Source organism: Phalacrocorax carbo, chromosome 12 (assembly GCF_963921805.1).
Source record: "Phalacrocorax carbo chromosome 12, bPhaCar2.1, whole genome shotgun sequence".
Taxonomy (NCBI): Eukaryota; Metazoa; Chordata; class Aves; order Suliformes; family Phalacrocoracidae; genus Phalacrocorax; species Phalacrocorax carbo.
The window spans coordinates 18,382,097-18,402,704 of NC_087524.1; the positions used below are offsets into that span (position 1 = coordinate 18,382,097).

The 20,608-nt window shown below is 50.4% G+C and overlaps 1 protein-coding gene across 1 annotated transcript; it reads left to right on the forward strand.

Moving 5' to 3' along the window:
• Positions 1–202: 202 nt before the first annotated feature.
• On the forward strand, positions 203–18,123 carry LOC104040814 (deleted in malignant brain tumors 1 protein). Its single transcript, XM_064464482.1, has 22 exons — positions 203–275; positions 1,799–1,834; positions 3,539–3,586; positions 3,940–3,957; positions 4,374–4,676; positions 5,043–5,072; positions 5,465–5,509; positions 5,797–5,950; positions 6,176–6,390; positions 7,628–7,781; positions 8,007–8,221; positions 9,459–9,612; positions 9,838–10,052; positions 11,290–11,443; positions 11,669–11,883; positions 13,121–13,274; positions 13,500–13,714; positions 14,957–15,107; positions 15,452–15,663; positions 15,952–16,124; positions 16,811–17,199; positions 17,731–18,123. The coding sequence occupies exons 1-22, from the start codon at positions 212–214 to the stop codon at positions 18,014–18,016; spliced, it is 3,600 nt and encodes a 1,199-aa protein (XP_064320552.1). The 5' UTR covers positions 203–211; the 3' UTR covers positions 18,017–18,123.
• Positions 18,124–20,608: the final 2,485 nt, after the last annotated feature.

Genomic DNA, 20,608 nt, shown 5'->3' on the forward strand with positions numbered 1-20,608 from the left:
ATGTCAGGTGTTGGCTTCTTGTAGAACCAGGAAGCTATAACTATTGTGTAACAAATCAAACATACAGTCACGGACATTGGGGCAGTAAGAGCAGTGACAGAATGTGTTTGGTATTGACTTACTGACGGGACAGACTGGGCCACTAAGCTACACCCTTTAGCGTCTCTGCCTATAAATTCTAGTGCCCTTCTATATCAGGAGCTCCAAGGAGATGGCTGCCACCATGATCTTGTCTTGGATGGTAATAATAAGTCTTCAAATTCAGGTGGATGCAGGTAAAGAGTCTCACTTCTGATCACCTTTGTGGATATATTTCACATCAGGCTAATGCTGAGAATTAAGGGTAAAAGAGGATTTAGCACAGCTTAACTCTTTCAGAAACCATGAGCAGGTCAAGCCTATATGAGATGAGAAAATCAATTGTTATACCCATTAATTCAAAAGCTTTTACTGGAACTGCTTAAATGTTTTTAAATTTTTATTGTCACCATTTTGTAGAGGCTAGTGAAGGAAATTCAAATGACTATACTGTAAAGCCAATGATATGATTTTCTGACTCTTTGTATTGGGGTAATGAATTTAAAGACTAATATGTATTTTCTGCATGAAATGCAAGTTTATTTTAAACAGTGTGAGGTGCTTTTTATGCCACGTGTTTTGTATTTGTTTAAGTTAGTTACAACTAACACATTAGTGTTTAATAAGAGAGCGCCCTAGTTAAAACAAGTATGGCACATATCCCTGTTCCTATTATTATTGTCATTATTAGAATATAATAGGAATTACTGTAATTTTGTATTATTCTAATTTCCCATAGTCTAATTCCTGTTACGAGAGTAATTGGATTTGGTTGCAGAGGCAGTGATCTGCCCAGCCACTTTCATCCCTTTGGGGACCAATATAGATATTGGTGGGTCTGATGGGAGGGAGGATGCTTCAAACAGGGTAAAACACTTTTCCTGTGTTCAAAAACACCTTCCCCTTTTTCAGGTGAGGCTTCCCACACTGAACAGAGTGCCAGCATGGTGCTGTGAGAAACAAGGCATTAAGCAGCTGCTCTTGCATTCTTTGTCCAGGAGGGAGGAGCAGAAAAAGATCAAAAGCATTTCCACTGTCTTTCCATCCCTCTGTCTTTCAGATGTAAAGTTCTGGCATTAACTTGACTCGGACTAATGAATTGAAAGCAAAAACCTGTTTTGCCTTTCTGTGTTCCCCCAAACATCCACGTACACAATGAAATGAAATAACCATTCAGGGCTCTTTCCAGGCTCCAGTTTTTAATGCTATTATTTACTCCCTCCATAAATATTTGAGGAACACTTAATGATGTCGAAAACTAAGCTGGAATGTTGATATTGAGCTGGAAAATACTGAGTTACTGTTTGATCCTTTCATTACCTTCTAATTAATTTAGATTTAAAGCCTTGCATGCATGAGGAGCAGGTGGGACACGTTGGAAATTTCCCTCCTCACTGAATAAATGGCACGTTTCTGTTAGGGTCTTCCTTTACATCCAGAAATCATTTTTAATACATAGACTGTGTTTAAGGGCCAATATTACAGGTCTTGTCATACATTATATTAGTCAGTGAAGGCATATTCCCACCTCTCAGACTTTGCATGGAGCAGGATTATTGCCGACAATAGTTGGACCTAATCCACTCCCTTGTAAATCAGCAGACACCCCTTTGTCAGTGTCACCAGAGGATCGGGTGTATGAAAGCTTCCCATCCACATTACTTAATTCATATAATGTTCTTTCAACTTCTTTTTTTTTTTTGGCTGCTTGTGACGACAGTGTCTGTATTTTGGACGTCAGAAGCTTCTACAACAGGTAATTCAGAAGTTTTGTAAAAATGTACATTGTTTATAGATGTCGCATTGCTAAATGTTCTCTCTAAGCTGATGCTTGCATTTGAGAACTTTTCTAGTCCAGTTGTAGCTGATGTAGCCAACCTACCAGTATAGTCAGGGGTTCAGTGTCCTTCAGATTGGGCTCCCAGATGCTGAAATGAGCCCATGCAGGCTCTATATGGCAGTGTATGTATGCACTTAAAATGCAGCATATAATTGTATATATGTCACTCTTCTCCAAGAAAGAATGCAAGTCATTGCTGCAATGAAGAGCTTAAACAAATCAGTGCTTGGCTGAAAACCTTAAGATAATAATGCTGTGTGAAAGACCAAGGCTCTATAAATGCAGCAGTTTCGGAGTATCTGAAAGCACAGCGAAAAGCCATCCATGTTTTGAACAAATTCTAACTGAATACAGGTTTGTAGACTGCTTTCCAGTGACCTATACAGAGACAGAGCAGGACCTCACTGCCCCCATGAAATGCTCTTTTTCATTTTGATTATAGGATTGGTGCTGTCATCACCTGCTCCTGTGGCCTAATATTCCCATGGTCTACCATGCTCACTCTCGTCTTACCAGACACCTCAGCTCTTCTTTTTCAAAACCACAATTCTTACAAAGTAATATAGTGACACTGTGATTAAGCCAATATGGAAACCAGTTTTATTTCAGTAACTACAATTATTAAAATAAATCAAACACTAGAACAACTCCATTTATATTTTGAAACCAGTTTTTAAACAGCCGAACTCACCTATTTTAAATCCTTTTAAACATTTCTATGATGGGAATTTTGGAGAGTTGTGAGCCTTGATATAGAAGGGTAATAATGGTGGTCTATATGCTGTTCTTCCCCTGGGGTTTAAATAACCCCATAAAGCCCTACCTCGGAGAACATAACTCCCTAGGTTAGATGAAGCATGAGGAAAGAGACCACCTTTCCCGGCCTGCCAGAGCCCTGTCCCATGGGACACCTTTGATTATTGGTGCCAATTGGAGGGCTTTCCATCCAGTACCCTGTACAGGAGCCTTAGCAGGGAAAGCTTCTCTGACTCAGCGTTCATGTCGCCAGCTGGGTTTAGCAGTGAGGTATGGATCAAATCCGTGTAGCTTAAATGTGGTGGGAATGTGAGCAAAACCTGTCACAGGGATCTTTTGGAGACCCCCTTTTTTCTGCAACTGTACAAAATGAAGGAAGATAATGGGGTCTGCAGCCTCCCTTCCTCACTGGCCTTGCTCTGACCAGCTCACTAGATAGTTTTCAGTTATATTAATTTCTGATAAGATTTTTGGGGTAGCTTTGTTGGTTTTGGTATGGAGAAAGGGAGGAGGAGACAGTTGTTCGCAGCTTATTCTTGTGCAAGAAGCACAGCCATCAACTTCTGATTGGATCAGGTGAAACCAGCTGACACCTTGTTCAAAGCAAACAGAGATATTCTTCTCACTTCGAGGGCACATGGCACTCTCTGGGCCATTTGCAGATTTTGGTGGGTTCACAAAGAGATTTGATGATTAATGGAGGAAAAACCTGCTAAGGCCTACTAAAATAGAGAGAAACCTCTTGGATCTAAAGTTCATCAGCCACAAATTGCTAGAGGCTGGAACAGTGTTTGGGAAGTTTCAAATTATATTTCCCTTGTTGATCTCCTCACATGGTATCATGTATGTTTTTTTCTTCTCTAGACAAAAGAACAAATACAGCTCCCCCAACACCACGTGAGACCACTATTTGTAAGTAGAATTTATCAGATTTTTTTTCACTTATATGATAGTGATAGCTTTATATTTTTACCATCATATTTATTTTTGGGAAGAAATTTGTATGATAAAAAAGCTCATATATGCTTTATGCTGGGCTGGGGGTGTGTGTGAGATCAAAGTTATTTGGGAGCTGGGATTTCGGGGATGGCTCTGCCCCCCAGCAGCCAGCATCCTTGCTAGGAAGAAAGTGATCTGTTGCTTGTGCCTTTCTCTGGGGGTTTGACTCACTGGGGAAAGCGTAAAGTGTGCTGACATCTCCCAAAGGATTTGTCCTAATTTGCTTGCTCTCCATGTGGTTTTTTTCTGCTTGTTGTCCTCTGCAGTTCCAGTCATAGCTGATGGTGAGTCTGTCTGCCAGGTCATCATGGCCTCAGGGACATACATGCCCGCTGCTGCCCCAATCTCTCCATCCCCCAGCATGGGAGCCCAAGAAGGGGCTGCCGCTCTGTGTTGCAGGTGGATGCTGCTCAGTGTCAGGGGGCAGCCATGCCTGGGGAGGATGGAGGAGCCTGTGCTCTCCCATCGCTCTGCCAGGAAGCAGTGGGCTAAATGTGAGAGCACAGGCCCACCATCCCAGTGGTAAGGTCCTGGCCCCATGCCTTTCGCAGGTCGCACGCAAGCTGGGGCTGGTTTGCAAAGACCTGTGGGTCTCCCTGGGCCACCAGCACCACCCACTTTCGCGTGTATCAGTCAGCAAATATAATTGCCTGAAACCAGAGCACTGCTGACCTGACCAAGGGTTTTGTGTCTCTCAAAGAGCTGTTGCTGCAGCTGACTGGTGGGCCGAACAGATGTGCAGGCAATGTGGAAGTCTTCTTTTTTGGAAGCTGGACTAAAGTCTGCGGGTACCTGTGGGACATGCAAGATGCGCAGGTTGTGTGCAGGCAGCTTGGCTGTGGCTCGCCTCTTGGTGTGATGTACTCTTTCCCTTCATCCAACTGGAACCCATACGTGATGACAGAGGTGAACTGTGCGGGCTCTGAAGACTATTTGTGGTATTGCCCTTACAAGGAAGAGTACTATGGCTGTTATCAAAGGGATGCTTCTGTCATATGTTCAGGTGGGTTTTTGCATTTTGATGTAATTTTCCTGAAAAAAACCCATCTGGAGTTTGTGTGAGGCTGGGCAAAGGCAGCCAGCCCTTGCTCCATTCTCTATAGGGCAGCAGTGGGTCATGTGTCCATGTCCCTGACACAGGGGCCTCTGCTTCAGAGGGACACCATGCCTGCGCTTGCAGACTATGCTCAGGAGATCTGGGATATGGGTGATGGCTTGCGTACAGAGCAGGGTGTGAGGAGCAGGGTGGTTTTGAGCCAGGCCATGCTCCCCAGGAATCCCTCTACAGCTCTCCATGAGCATACAGTATGTGGTCCAAGGGGAGCCAAGGGGTCTGACTGCCTCACACCCTCTTGTTTTCTCCTTCCAGACTCAGGAATAACAGTGCCTCTGCAAACAGGTAACCAGAGATTTCTGTTTACATCTTATTCTATTTGGGGTGCTCTTCCTCTGGGATGCTCCGTTATAAGACCCAATATAGCCAGCACTTACAGACCTTGGGTATTGTCCCAGAAGCTTAAGGAGATGCAGGATCACTTGGAATCCTTTTGGACTGAAGCACCTGCTTCTACTGTTCATAGGTTTGGAGCTGGTCTTCAAAGTGCCACAGTGGTGAGGCCCTTGAGGGGCAGTTGGTACTGCAACAAATGTGCTCAGTCATGCCATATTACAGTGATGAATGCAGGTCTCGTGTATCAATGTCCTGGGGTTTGCTTTGGAGAAGGGTGACCCAAGAAGTATGTTCCTTTTAGGAAAAATACTATTCACTCACCAGCTGCTCTCTCCCTGCAGGGACACATGCACCCAGCTTGACTCCTCCCATGCCATCAATCACAGGTACGACCAAATAGAGGTTGAGGTTCCAATTAGATCCTGCCACTGCTGAGGATTACAGAATTGGAGGATGGCTGACTTTGGACAATACCTGTAGAGGACAGCCTGTGCTCTGGGCTGGGGGGATGTGGGGATGAGGCTTTGGGGTGCAGCCACGTGCCCAGGAGGGAGGGTCTCTGTGGGGCTGTGGCAGAGTCTCCTTGCGGGGGGGCCATGCCTTCTCTGACGGCTTCTGGCGACAGGGTTTCAAGAGCTCTCTGCCCATTCCCAGGCTCTGCTCCTTTCCACAGGCGCTGGCTCCTGTGGTGGCTTGCTTGAGGGTTTGTCCGGCTCAATCCAGAGCCCGGGATACCCCAACCCCTACCCCAACAACGCCCGCTGCGTGTGGCACATAAGGCTGTGGGATCCGGATCGCAGAGTCGAGCTCCAGTTTCTGGATGTCCAGTGAGTCTGGCGGGATGGCAGCTGTGGTGTGGGCAGGGTGCCCAGCGCTGGCTGTGGGCTCAGGGGTGGCTTGGTCCCCATCGCGGGGCCTCGTTCACCTCTGCCCGAGTGCCGGGGCCAGGCCGGGAGCGGGGGTGGTTGCTCGAGCCCTGCAGCTCCTGCCAGTGCTCGTCCTCGGAGGAGGCACGGCCTACGGTGCAGACAGACCTTCCTCTCCCTCCGCAGGCTGGAAGGCGGCAGCTGCCAGTACGACGCCATCGAGGTGTACGACGGTGGGTCCCTTGGGAGCCCGCTCCTGGGGAACATTTGCAGCAACAGCCACAGTGTCTTCAATTCATCCGGGCCCCAGCTGACCATCCTGTTTCGCAGCGATGGCTCTGTCACCCAGAGAGGCTTCCAAGCCTACTACTCCTCGTTTCTCGCCCAAAACAGCACCCCAGGTAAGACCAGAGCTGTCCCCTACTCTTTGCCAGGGCGGAAGCACACACTCTTCCTAAGGGCCTTCTGACGGCTCCTGACGCCTCTGGCCATCCAGACCCTCTGGCCTCACTGACAGGCGATTTGGCTCAGGGGCACCTTTGTGGACAGGACTGCCGCCCGACTGCTGCCAGAAAACTCTTTCTTTCTTTGCCTGAAGGGCAGGGGCAGGGCTTTCTCCACCTCTTTTTTCTGGCCTTGATTGCAGACAGAGGCGTTGCTTGTTCGTGGCACGCTCATTGCTACAGCTGCAGAGGCTAGCGTCCCTGCTCATGGTTACTACTGCTTTTCCCAAAATAAAGAGGGCTGATGCATTCACACGCAGCGCAGTGAACTCCTTTTTGCAGCTAAGGAGTTGCTGAGGAGTGAGCGCAGGTGCTGGTCTCTGCCTGCAGCGCCAGGTAGCTCCAGCTTGAGTCGGCCCTTGTCGCAGACCTCAGGTAGGGCCTGGAGGGCTTGAGGGGTCCGCTTATCTCCTGCCCTTGCTCAGGATCACAGAGTCGGAGGATGGCTGAGTTTGGAAAGGACCTCTGGAGGACAACTGGTCCTACCCCCTGGCTAAGGCAGGGTCACCTAGAGCTGGCTGCCCAAGACCATGCCCAAATGGCTCTTGGCTCTCTATCTCCAAGGACTGAGAGTCCACCACCTCTGAGGGGAACCTGTGCCATTGGTCAGCCACCCTCACGGTGAAAAAGTGTGTCCTGATGTTGAGGGGGAACCTCCTCTGTTCCAGTTTGTGCCCATGGCCGCTTGTCCCATCACTGGGCACCACTGGAAAGTGCCTGGCTTGTGGAGAGGTTTGACTGCCGGCAGGTTGTTCCTCTTAGGCAAACTGCTGCTCCGTCACCTGCTGCTCTCTCCCTGCAGCACCAGGTAGCTCCAGCTCGACTCCCCTCGTGTCATTGACCACGCTGAGGTCCAGAGGGGCCACGGGGTCTGGTTATCCCCTGCCCCAGGTGTCCCGCTGGACGGCCTGGCTCCGCCAATGGGGGTTACTGCCCGTGCCGAGCACAGCCTGTGCTCTGGGCTGGGGGGATGTGGGGATGAGGCTTTGGGGTGCAGCCACGTGCCCAGGAGGGAGGGTCTCTGTGGGGCTGTGGCAGAGTCTCCTTGCGGGGGGGCCATGCCTTCTCTGACGGCTTCTGGCGACAGGGTTTCAAGAGCTCTCTGCCCATTCCCAGGCTCTGCTCCTTTCCACAGGCGCTGGCTCCTGTGGTGGCTTGCTTGAGGGTTTGTCCGGCTCAATCCAGAGCCCGGGATACCCCAACCCCTACCCCAACAACGCCCGCTGCGTGTGGCACATAAGGCTGTGGGATCCGGATCGCAGAGTCGAGCTCCAGTTTCTGGATGTCCAGTGAGTCTGGCGGGATGGCAGCTGTGGTGTGGGCAGGGTGCCCAGCGCTGGCTGTGGGCTCAGGGGTGGCTTGGTCCCCATCGCGGGGCCTCGTTCACCTCTGCCCGAGTGCCGGGGCCAGGCCGGGAGCGGGGGTGGTTGCTCGAGCCCTGCAGCTCCTGCCAGTGCTCGTCCTCGGAGGAGGCACGGCCTACGGTGCAGACAGACCTTCCTCTCCCTCCGCAGGCTGGAAGGCGGCAGCTGCCAGTACGACGCCATCGAGGTGTACGACGGTGGGTCCCTTGGGAGCCCGCTCCTGGGGAACGTTTGCAGCAACAGCCACAGTGTCTTCAATTCATCCGGGCCCCAGCTGACCATCCTGTTTCGCAGCGATGGCTCTGTCACCCAGAGAGGCTTCCAAGCCTACTACTCCTCGTTTCTCGCCCAAAACAGCACCCCAGGTAAGACCAGAGCTGTCCCCTACTCTTTGCCAGGGCGGAAGCACACACTCTTCCTAAGGGCCTTCTGACGGCTCCTGACGCCTCTGGCCATCCAGACCCTCTGGCCTCACTGACAGGCGATTTGGCTCAGGGGCACCTTTGTGGACAGGACTGCCGCCCGACTGCTGCCAGAAAACTCTTTCTTTCTTTGCCTGAAGGGCAGGGGCAGGGCTTTCTCCACCTCTTTTTTCTGGCCTTGATTGCAGACAGAGGCGTTGCTTGTTCGTGGCACGCTCATTGCTACAGCTGCAGAGGCTAGCGTCCCTGCTCATGGTTACTACTGCTTTTCCCAAAATAAAGAGGGCTGATGCATTCACACGCAGCGCAGTGAACTCCTTTTTGCAGCTAAGGAGTTGCTGAGGAGTGAGCGCAGGTGCTGGTCTCTGCCTGCAGCGCCAGGTAGCTCCAGCTTGAGTCGGCCCTTGTCGCAGACCTCAGGTAGGGCCTGGAGGGCTTGAGGGGTCCGCTTATCTCCTGCCCTTGCTCAGGATCACAGAGTCGGAGGATGGCTGAGTTTGGAAAGGACCTCTGGAGGACAACTGGTCCTACCCCCTGGCTAAGGCAGGGTCACCTAGAGCTGGCTGCCCAAGACCATGCCCAAATGGCTCTTGGCTCTCTATCTCCAAGGACTGAGAGTCCACCACCCTTGAGGGGAACCTGTGCCATTGGTCAGCCACCCTCATGGTGAAAAAGTGTGTCCTGATGTTGAGGGGGAACCTCCTCTGTTCCAGTTTGTGCCCATGGCCGCTTGTCCCATCACTGGGCACCACTGGAAAGTGCCTGGCTTGTGGAGAGGTTTGACTGCCGGCAGGTTGTTCCTCTTAGGCAAACTGCTGCTCCGTCACCTGCTGCTCTCTCCCTGCAGCACCAGGTAGCTCCAGCTCGACTCCCCTCGTGTCATTGACCACGCTGAGGTCCAGAGGGGCCACGGGGTCTGGTTATCCCCTGCCCCAGGTGTCCCGCTGGACGGCCTGGCTCCGCCAATGGGGGTTACTGCCTGTGCCGAGCACAGCCTGTGCTCTGGGCTGGGGGGATGTGGGGATGAGGCTTTGGGGTGCAGCCACGTGCCCAGGAGGGAGGGTCTCTGTGGGGCTGTGGCAGAGTCTCCTTGCGGGGGGGCCATGCCTTCTCTGACGGCTTCTGGCGACAGGGTTTCAAGAGCTCTCTGCCCATTCCCAGGCTCTGCTCCTTTCCACAGGCGCTGGCTCCTGTGGTGGCTTGCTTGAGGGTTTGTCCGGCTCAATCCAGAGCCCGGGATACCCCAACCCCTACCCCAACAACGCCCGCTGCGTGTGGCACATAAGGCTGTGGGATCCGGATCGCAGAGTCGAGCTCCAGTTTCTGGATGTCCAGTGAGTCTGGCGGGATGGCAGCTGTGGTGTGGGCAGGGTGCCCAGCGCTGGCTGTGGGCTCAGGGGTGGCTTGGTCCCCATCGCGGGGCCTCGTTCACCTCTGCCCGAGTGCCGGGGCCAGGCCGGGAGCGGGGGTGGTTGCTCGAGCCCTGCAGCTCCTGCCAGTGCTCGTCCTCGGAGGAGGCACGGCCTACGGTGCAGACAGACCTTCCTCTCCCTCCGCAGGCTGGAAGGCGGCAGCTGCCAGTACGACGCCATCGAGGTGTACGACGGTGGGTCCCTTGGGAGCCCGCTCCTGGGGAACGTTTGCAGCAACAGCCACAGTGTCTTCAATTCATCCGGGCCCCAGCTGACCATCCTGTTTCGCAGCGATGGCTCTGTCACCCAGAGAGGCTTCCAAGCCTACTACTCCTCGTTTCTCGCCCAAAACAGCACCCCAGGTAAGACCAGAGCTGTCCCCTACTCTTTGCCAGGGCGGAAGCACACACTCTTCCTAAGGGCCTTCTGACGGCTCCTGACGCCTCTGGCCATCCAGACCCTCTGGCCTCACTGACAGGCGATTTGGCTCAGGGGCACCTTTGTGGACAGGACTGCCGCCCGACTGCTGCCAGAAAACTCTTTCTTTCTTTGCCTGAAGGGCAGGGGCAGGGCTTTCTCCACCTCTTTTTTCTGGCCTTGATTGCAGACAGAGGCGTTGCTTGTTCGTGGCACGCTCATTGCTACAGCTGCAGAGGCTAGCGTCCCTGCTCATGGTTACTACTGCTTTTCCCAAAATAAAGAGGGCTGATGCATTCACACGCAGCGCAGTGAACTCCTTTTTGCAGCTAAGGAGTTGCTGAGGAGTGAGCGCAGGTGCTGGTCTCTGCCTGCAGCGCCAGGTAGCTCCAGCTTGAGTCGGCCCTTGTCGCAGACCTCAGGTAGGGCCTGGAGGGCTTGAGGGGTCCGCTTATCTCCTGCCCTTGCTCAGGATCACAGAGTCGGAGGATGGCTGAGGTTGGAAAGGACCTCTGGAGGACAACTGGTCCTACCCCCTGGCTAAGGCAGGGTCACCTAGAGCTGGCTGCCCAAGACCATGCCCAAATGGCTCTTGGCTCTCTATCTCCAAGGACTGAGAGTCCACCACCTCTGAGGGGAACCTGTGCCATTGGTCAGCCACCCTCACGGTGAAAAAGTGTGTCCTGATGTTGAGGGGGAACCTCCTCTGTTCCAGTTTGTGCCCATGGCCGCTTGTCCCATCACTGGGCACCACTGGAAAGTGCCTGGCTTGTGGAGAGGTTTGACTGCCGGCAGGTTGTTCCTCTTAGGCAAACTGCTGCTCCGTCACCTGCTGCTCTCTCCCTGCAGCACCAGGTAGCTCCAGCTCGACTCCCCTCGTGTCATTGACCACGCTGAGGTCCAGAGGGGCCACGGGGTCTGGTTATCCCCTGCCCCAGGTGTCCCGCTGGACGGCCTGGCTCCGCCAATGGGGGTTACTGCCCGTGCCGAGCACAGCCTGTGCTCTGGGCTGGGGGGATGTGGGGATGAGGCTTTGGGGTGCAGCCACGTGCCCAGGAGGGAGGGTCTCTGTGGGGCTGTGGCAGAGTCTCCTTGCGGGGGGGCCATGCCTTCTCTGACGGCTTCTGGCGACAGGGTTTCAAGAGCTCTCTGCCCATTCCCAGGCTCTGCTCCTTTCCACAGGCGCTGGCTCCTGTGGTGGCTTGCTTGAGGGTTTGTCCGGCTCAATCCAGAGCCCGGGATACCCCAACCCCTACCCCAACAACGCCCGCTGCGTGTGGCACATAAGGCTGTGGGATCCGGATCGCAGAGTCGAGCTCCAGTTTCTGGATGTCCAGTGAGTCTGGCGGGATGGCAGCTGTGGTGTGGGCAGGGTGCCCAGCGCTGGCTGTGGGCTCAGGGGTGGCTTGGTCCCCATCGCGGGGCCTCGTTCACCTCTGCCCGAGTGCCGGGGCCAGGCCGGGAGCGGGGGTGGTTGCTCGAGCCCTGCAGCTCCTGCCAGTGCTCGTCCTCGGAGGAGGCACGGCCTACGGTGCAGACAGACCTTCCTCTCCCTCCGCAGGCTGGAAGGCGGCAGCTGCCAGTACGACGCCATCGAGGTGTACGACGGTGGGTCCCTTGGGAGCCCGCTCCTGGGGAACGTTTGCAGCAACAGCCACAGTGTCTTCAATTCATCCGGGCCCCAGCTGACCATCCTGTTTCGCAGCGATGGCTCTGTCACCCAGAGAGGCTTCCAAGCCTACTACTCCTCGTTTCTCGCCCAAAACAGCACCCCAGGTAAGACCAGAGCTGTCCCCTACTCTTTGCCAGGGCGGAAGCACACACTCTTCCTAAGGGCCTTCTGACGGCTCCTGACGCCTCTGGCCATCCAGACCCTCTGGCCTCACTGACAGGCGATTTGGCTCAGGGGCACCTTTGTGGACAGGACTGCCGCCCGACTGCTGCCAGAAAACTCTTTCTTTCTTTGCCTGAAGGGCAGGGGCAGGGCTTTCTCCACCTCTTTTTTCTGGCCTTGATTGCAGACAGAGGCGTTGCTTGTTCGTGGCACGCTCATTGCTACAGCTGCAGAGGCTAGCGTCCCTGCTCATGGTTACTACTGCTTTTCCCAAAATAAAGAGGGCTGATGCATTCACACGCAGCGCAGTGAACTCCTTTTTGCAGCTAAGGAGTTGCTGAGGAGTGAGCGCAGGTGCTGGTCTCTGCCTGCAGCGCCAGGTAGCTCCAGCTTGAGTCGGCCCTTGTCGCAGACCTCAGGTAGGGCCTGGAGGGCTTGAGGGGTCCGCTTATCTCCTGCCCTTGCTCAGGATCACAGAGTCGGAGGATGGCTGAGGTTGGAAAGGACCTCTGGAGGACAACTGGTCCTACCCCCTGGCTAAGGCAGGGTCACCTAGAGCTGGCTGCCCAAGACCATGCCCAAATGGCTCTTGGCTCTCTATCTCCAAGGACTGAGAGTCCACCACCTCTGAGGGGAACCTGTGCCATTGGTCAGCCACCCTCACGGTGAAAAAGTGTGTCCTGATGTTGAGGGGGAACCTCCTCTGTTCCAGTTTGTGCCCATGGCCGCTTGTCCCATCACTGGGCACCACTGGAAAGTGCCTGGCTTGTGGAGAGGTTTGACTGCCGGCAGGTTGTTCCTCTTAGGCAAACTGCTGCTCCGTCACCTGCTGCTCTCTCCCTGCAGCACCAGGTAGCTCCAGCTCGACTCCCCTCATGTCATTGACCACGCTGAGGTCCAGAGGGGCCACGGGGTCTGGTTATCCCCTGCCCCAGGTGTCCCGCTGGACGGCCAGGCTCCGCCAATGGGGGTTACTGCCCGTGCCGAGCACAGCCTGTGCTCTGGGCTGGGGGGATGTGGGGATGAGGCTTTGGGGTGCAGCCACGTGCCCAGGAGGGAGGGTCTCTGTGGGGCTGTGGCAGAGTCTCCTTGCGGGGGGGCCATGCCTTCTCTGACGGCTTCTGGCGACAGGGTTTCAAGAGCTCTCTGCCCATTCCCAGGCTCTGCTCCTTTCCACAGGCGCTGGCTCCTGTGGTGGCTTGCTTGAGGGTTTGTCCGGCTCAATCCAGAGCCCGGGATACCCCAACCCCTACCCCAACAACGCCCGCTGCGTGTGGCACATAAGGCTGTGGGATCCGGATCGCAGAGTCGAGCTCCAGTTTCTGGATGTCCAGTGAGTCTGGCGGGATGGCAGCTGTGGTGTGGGCAGGGTGCCCAGCGCTGGCTGTGGGCTCAGGGGTGGCTTGGTCCCCATCGCGGGGCCTCGTTCACCTCTGCCCGAGTGCCGGGGCCAGGCCGGGAGCGGGGGTGGTTGCTCGAGCCCTGCAGCTCCTGCCAGTGCTCGTCCTCGGAGGAGGCACGGCCTACGGTGCAGACAGACCTTCCTCTCCCTCCGCAGGCTGGAAGGCGGCAGCTGCCAGTACGACGCCATCGAGGTGTACGACGGTGGGTCCCTTGGGAGCCCGCTCCTGGGGAACGTTTGCAGCAACAGCCACAGTGTCTTCAATTCATCCGGGCCCCAGCTGACCATCCTGTTTCGCAGCGATGGCTCTGTCACCCAGAGAGGCTTCCAAGCCTACTACTCCTCGTTTCTCGCCCAAAACAGCACCCCAGGTAAGACCAGAGCTGTCCCCTACTCTTTGCCAGGGCGGAAGCACACACTCTTCCTAAGGGCCTTCTGACGGCTCCTGACGCCTCTGGCCATCCAGACCCTCTGGCCTCACTGACAGGCGATTTGGCTCAGGGGCACCTTTGTGGACAGGACTGCCGCCCGACTGCTGCCAGAAAACTCTTTCTTTCTTTGCCTGAAGGGCAGGGGCAGGGCTTTCTCCACCTCTTTTTTCTGGCCTTGATTGCAGACAGAGGCGTTGCTTGTTCGTGGCACGCTCATTGCTACAGCTGCAGAGGCTAGCGTCCCTGCTCATGGTTACTACTGCTTTTCCCAAAATAAAGAGGGCTGATGCATTCACACGCAGCGCAGTGAACTCCTTTTTGCAGCTAAGGAGTTGCTGAGGAGTGAGCGCAGGTGCTGGTCTCTGCCTGCAGCGCCAGGTAGCTCCAGCTTGAGTCGGCCCTTGTCGCAGACCTCAGGTAGGGCCTGGAGGGCTTGAGGGGTCCGCTTATCTCCTGCCCTTGCTCAGGATCACAGAGTCGGAGGATGGCTGAGGTTGGAAAGGACCTCTGGAGGACAACTGGTCCTACCCCCTGGCTAAGGCAGGGTCACCTAGAGCTGGCTGCCCAAGACCATGCCCAAATGGCTCTTGGCTCTCTATCTCCAAGGACTGAGAGTCCACCACCTCTGAGGGGAACCTGTGCCATTGGTCAGCCACCCTCACGGTGAAAAAGTGTGTCCTGATTTTCAGGCAGAACATCTGTGAGCATCTAAGGGGACCCTCAGATGGAAAGTGTCATGTATTTTTGTAGGGGCTGTGGTCTACTTGTGTGGGCAGAGGAATTGCTTGATCATGATTGTAGAAATTGGGAGGTGTGTTACTGCTTTTAATTTTGCGGCATATTCCTCTTCATTTTATATCAAAGCAACAATGCCTGTTCTAAATTAGCAGTGCAGGTGATTTCACAACCAGTGAAGTCAATTATTTCTTTGCAGTTGAGCTGTAATTTCACAAGTGCTTATGAAGTTTTGAGCACTTCATAAGTAATTTTATTAATTCTTATTTCAGCTGTTTGTTCAAGCACATCATTTGAGGATAGTACTTATTTTGAAAATTTCCTTGTTCACATAGTAAATGTTAGGTCATTTAGTGAGAGAACGGGTTTTTTTTTATTTTGGCATTAAAGAAAGTAAAACTTGAAAATCTAAGAGAGATATTTTTCTTTTCATATTTTTCTCTACAGAAGATTATTCTTGTGGTGGCTTGCTTTCTTCTCCATCTGGCACATTACAGAGTCCATTTTACCCCAAAAATTATCCAAACAATGCCAACTGTGTTTGGGAAATAGAAGTAAAAAGCAACTTTCGCATCACTCTCACATTTAGAGATGTTCAGTAAGTAAAGATTTTTTACTTGGGAAGATGATGTATGGGACTGATGCCTTGGACTTACTAAGCTGAGAGCTGCTTGATTTCAAGGTTGTATTTAAAAGCTTTCAGTATGTTATGGGATGACAAATTTATTCATTTTTGTTTATTTAGTCAGTAATGTGGCTGGCATCCAATGAGACAGAAGTTAGAGGATGTAATTTCTGTTCCAAAGGCTTGATATTCATATCACTAAAATGTACTTTTTTGCTATGAACAGTTAATCTGAATTAAAACAAAAAAGGGGTGGGGAAGAGGTAAAAAACCCCCCAAATTAAGCATTTGACTAAATAGTCTTGTTTTTTCCCCAGGATGGAAGGTGGCAGATGCCTGTCTGACTATGTGGAAGTCTACGATGGGCCACTTTATACGTCTCCTCTCCTTGGGAAATTTTGTTCTGGTTCTTTTCGCACATACACATCTTCCTCAAACCTGTTGACTGTCCGATTTTACAGTAACTCTCAATATACGTACAGAGGTTTTCAGGCTGATTATTATTCCACTCTGGCAGATCAGAGCACTAGTAAGTTAATGTTTAAAGCAGATTATTTTCTTTTCAATTATTATTTTCTTCTTAATTTTCTTCTCAATTATATTCACTGATTGTTAATCTTGTTGTACCACTTCAAAAAATTACCCATTTTGTGTTATTTTAAATTAAATCAGTAACATTTCATAGAGATGCAAGTATATGGTTTGGATTCTGAACTCCTGCAATATCAGCTGCTTCTTCAAAATACACTTTATTTAAGTATAACCTTTTTCAGTCACTTCAATGAGCTTGTAACGTATTTTCTTTGCTGTCTGCTAGCACTGTCGTGTTTGTCAGACTACATGCATGCAGTGGTGAGCAGATACTACCTTCAGTCATATGGCTACTCTCCTTGGCGTCTCTCCTTGAATGACCCCTATTGCAAACCCAACATTACATCAGAGTATGTTATATTCGACATACCGTACACTGGCTGCGGCACAGTGAGAGAGGTACGACTTTAAATGTTTCAACAGAGTATGCAAATATTGTGAGTGTGTAAAAATTCAAACTGAAGAACTAATTTTGAAAACCCACACAAATTGAAACTTATACCAAGGTCTTCAGGGACTGGAAATGTCCTGGTGATTATGGGCTGCCTCTCCCTCTCCTGAGGGATCAGGTTTATTAATACCCATATTTCCTGCTTCTGCTGCCAGACCATTCACTTGTAGCCTGTTATTGATATTCTAAAGAATAAAGTGCAGGAGGAAGCAAATACTTAGCATTTTTGAGGTCCCAAGATGAGTGTCATAGTTAAAAATATCTTAAAGCCTTTAGTAGATATGACTAATTGTAGTGTAGGTCAGATTTGAGCTTAAATACCGTGCTTGACCAGATCCTTCAGGCATTTGATGTTCAAAGAATTGTACAGGTTGTATTTAATTAGTTATGTCTGATTGTAGTGTAATTAGTTTTCTAGGTCCACATTGTAGTCACCGAATATTACATGTAGATTACAGATTCTTACCTTGAGAACAGAAATTACTAGGTTCAGACTCCTCCACAGCAGACTTTCCAGGAAATAATACATTTACTGTGCATATTGCTGTAAGGGTACAGTAAAGTTTAGAATGCATAATAGTTTGCTGTGTGACTGTGTTAATTAATTTTGCATTTTATTTTATATGCCAAACAGGGAAACAACAATACAATAATCTATTCCAACATTATTAGAGGATCTTCTTCTGGTACTCTGATCACAAGAAATAGAACACTTCGCTTGCATATCAACTGCAAAATGCTCCAGAACACATGGGCACAAAGAATGTATGTTGCAGAGGACAATTTTGAAGTCAATGAAACTCAGTATGGCAGATATGATGTAAACCTTACATTTTATCATTCTGCATCCTTCTTATGGCCAGTGAATGAGTCACCATACTGTGTTGATATCAACCAGAATTTGTTCCTTGAAGCTTACCTGCACAGCTCTGACTCAAACCTGGTATTGTTTCTGGACACATGTGTGGCATCCCCCACTCCCCACAATTTTACGACAGTAACCTATGATATAATCAGGAATGGGTAAGCTCTTATGCATTACAAATACAGAAAGAACTGCCTTTGAACTCCTGTATCTCTTTTTTTTTTCTTTTTAAATTTTCTTTCAATGGAATACTGTGAATACAGCATACATTAATGTCAGCTTCTAACTATTTAATGAACATAGGCATTTGAGGTTGACTGGGGAAGAGGGGCTGGATTGACCCAAAATATAACACACATATTCCAGTTTAAAATTATAAATAGACTAAATGGCTACGGCCAGTTCACTGTGGATTGTTATTACTAGAGAGGTAACAGTGACATACCTCAGGTAAGGATAATTCACCTTCAGAAAGAAGTACAAATGCAAGGTACCTAGCCACATGACAGGCTGAAGGGAGGTAACATGGCTCCATGCTGCCAAAGAAGGGCACCTTGCTTTTCCTAATTGCAGGTTTCTAAACCATTTTTATCATGTTTAAGAAATCACTTTTCATGTTATGTGTTATATTGCATGTAAATGACTAATTGCGGCGTGTATTCATGAGAGGTTTTTTTGTTTGTTTTCAGGTGTGCTCAAGATTCGACCTACACTACATATTATTCACCCTACAAACACATGGTCCGGTTTAAATTCAGTGCCTTCCAGTTTGTTCATAACAATCCATTGGTTTACGTGCAGTGTGAGCTAGTGGTGTGCAGGGCCTATGACTATTCTTCCAGATGCTACCAAGGTTGTATTAGTAGGTCCAAGAGAGAGGCAAGCTCTGGCCAAGAAAGTGTGACTGTTGTTGCTGGCCCAGTACAGCTTCGGGGAGCTGGTGCTAAGAATGGAAATGCATGTGATTTTAAATAAAACTTTGTCTCCTTTCACAGATAGCATCTTTAAATGCCAGCTTTATTCTGTATGAAACTATGCTGCTGCTGGATTACCAGCAGCTCTACAATAAACATTAGGAATATGCTTACTGACTTTTGCCTATTAATCCTACTTCACACCAGTTGGTTTTGTCTGCACATCATAAAAATGCTAATTCAGCAGCTCTGCAGGGAGTCTGATGAGACAGGGCACAGGCAGCTCTCCAGAACTCACCTGTTCCCAAACTGCCTGTGACTTGTAGCTGCTGTGTCCAAAAAGCCAGTCTGAAAGCTTTCCAGACAAATTTGTGATCTCTAAGATTTTTGTTTGTTTTTTGTGCTTTTAATGGTAAAACTGAAATGCTTAAGTTGCAGTTTAAGTTCTATAAACACACTCTACTACTATAATCCTTGTTTGATGTGTATCTACAGTACCCTGGATGTATCATAGAATCAGAATATTAGAATGGTTTGGGTTGGAGGGGACCTTTAGAGGTCGTCTTGTCCAGCCCCTCTGCAGTGAGCAGGATATCTTTAACTAGATCAGGTTGCTCAGACCCGTCCAACCTGACCTTTAGTGTCTCTAGGGATGGGGCCTCCACAACCCCTCTGGGAAACCCATTCCAGGTCTTCACCACCCTCATTGTAAAAAATGTCTTCCTTGTATCCAATCTAAATCTACCCTCCTTTAGTTTAAAACCATCACCCCTTGTCCTGTCACAACAGGCCCTGCTAAAGAGGTTGCCCCCATCCTTCCTACAGTCCCCCTTTAAGCACTGGAAGGCCGCAATAGGGTCTCCTCACAGCCTTCTCTTCCCCAGGCTGAACAGCCCCAACTCTCTCAGCCTGTCCTTGTAGAAGTGCTCCAGCCCTCAGAGCATTGTTGTGCCCTCCCCTGGACTTGCTCCAACAGCTCCATGTCTGTCCTGTGCTGAGGGCTCCAGAGCTGGAGGCGGCGCTGCGGGGGGGTCTCACCAGAGCGGAGTAGGGGGGCATAATCCCCTCCCTCGCCCTGCTGCCCGTGCTGCTGGGGATGCAGCCCAGGATACAGTTTGGCCTTCTGGGCTGCAAGTGCATGTTGCCGGCTCATGTCCAGCTTTTTGTCCACCAGTGCCCCCAAGCCCTTCTCTGCAGGGCTGCTCTCAATCCCTTCATCCCCCAGCCTGTACTGATACCAGGGGTTGCCCTGACCCAGGGGCAGGACCTTGCACTTGGCCTTGTTGAATCTCATGAGGGTGTCACAGGCCCACCTCTCCAGCTTGTCTAGGCCTCTTTGGATGACATCCCATTCTTCTGGTGTGTCAGCTGCATGACTCAGCTTGGAGTCATCTGCAGACTTGCTGAGGGCGCACATGATCTCACTGTCTCTGTCACTGATGAAAATATTAAACAGCACTGGTCCCAGTATGGACCCCTGAGGGACACCACTATCAGAGTGTAAGAAGTTGATTGATCTTCAGACCTGATCTAGAATGCCATTTTTTTCTTTTTTAATGTTTTGGAAATAACAAGATGAGGGATCAAATGTAAGCAGGTCTTCTCATCCTTCCCAGAGCTGGACCATTTTGTCGTTCAGGAGAGCATGAGTTCAGCTCCTGCTTCCACTGATGTTTCTCATGCACCATTCATTTTTGCTGTCAGGTCCCTGGCAGTTGCTTTTCACTCTTGTTGGGCTTCTTTTGAAACATAAAGTGAAGAAACCAATTCCATACCAGATCATATAAGCCTTGTTAAACACCTGCAGCTGATCACATTGGTAGAGTAATTTGATGGATTGAGTAATTTTCTTGCATTGAATAATTTCATTGCCAATTCAAGATTAAAATCCAAGCACAAAAGGCTTTCTGCAGTGATGGCTCACCTCATGAGAAGAGGTGGGCTTGACATAACAACTCAGCATTAAAGGAAGCCAGACAACCAGGGAAAGTTTGTGGCCCAATAACAACCTTCAAATTAGTTGCCACCAGGAATATTAGGCTTTCAAACCTTAACACAGTGCATGAATCATCAGCTTCCTCCTCTCAAGTTGGCTAGTGAAAAATCCCACCTGGGTTGTAGGGAACCCAGATAGCCAGTTCCTGCTCCACACCAAACATGAGGGTTTTTTCCCGCTTCCTCAGATGAAAATGAAGACCAAGAGTCCTTCCTTTCTATAGAGCAGTTGTGAGTGCATCACACGACATGTGCTGCATGACAATGAGTAATGGAGCCCATTTGTGTACCTCTGAAAGGTACATCAATAAATCTCAATGTGATGCAATATATGTATTTCAGCTCACCCTTCAGGCAAGGGTAGCACTGTTGAAACTGCTCTGTAATGGTTCCTGTTTTCACTACAGTCAGTGCCAGCAGGCAAAATACTTGAATGCAGGTACTACCTTTGTACTCTGCTAAGCTTTCTTTTAAGTCTTGTTTTCTAAGATGGAGATTAAAATTTACATAAAATTTGCATGGTATAATGAAATATTTCAGATGGAGAAGGTTTTATGCACCTAAAAATACCTAGACAATTGCACATGACTGAAAGAGAAAAATTTTTCTTCCAGTTGCATATGGATCCTCATACATAATATCTGTTTGACATATAAAT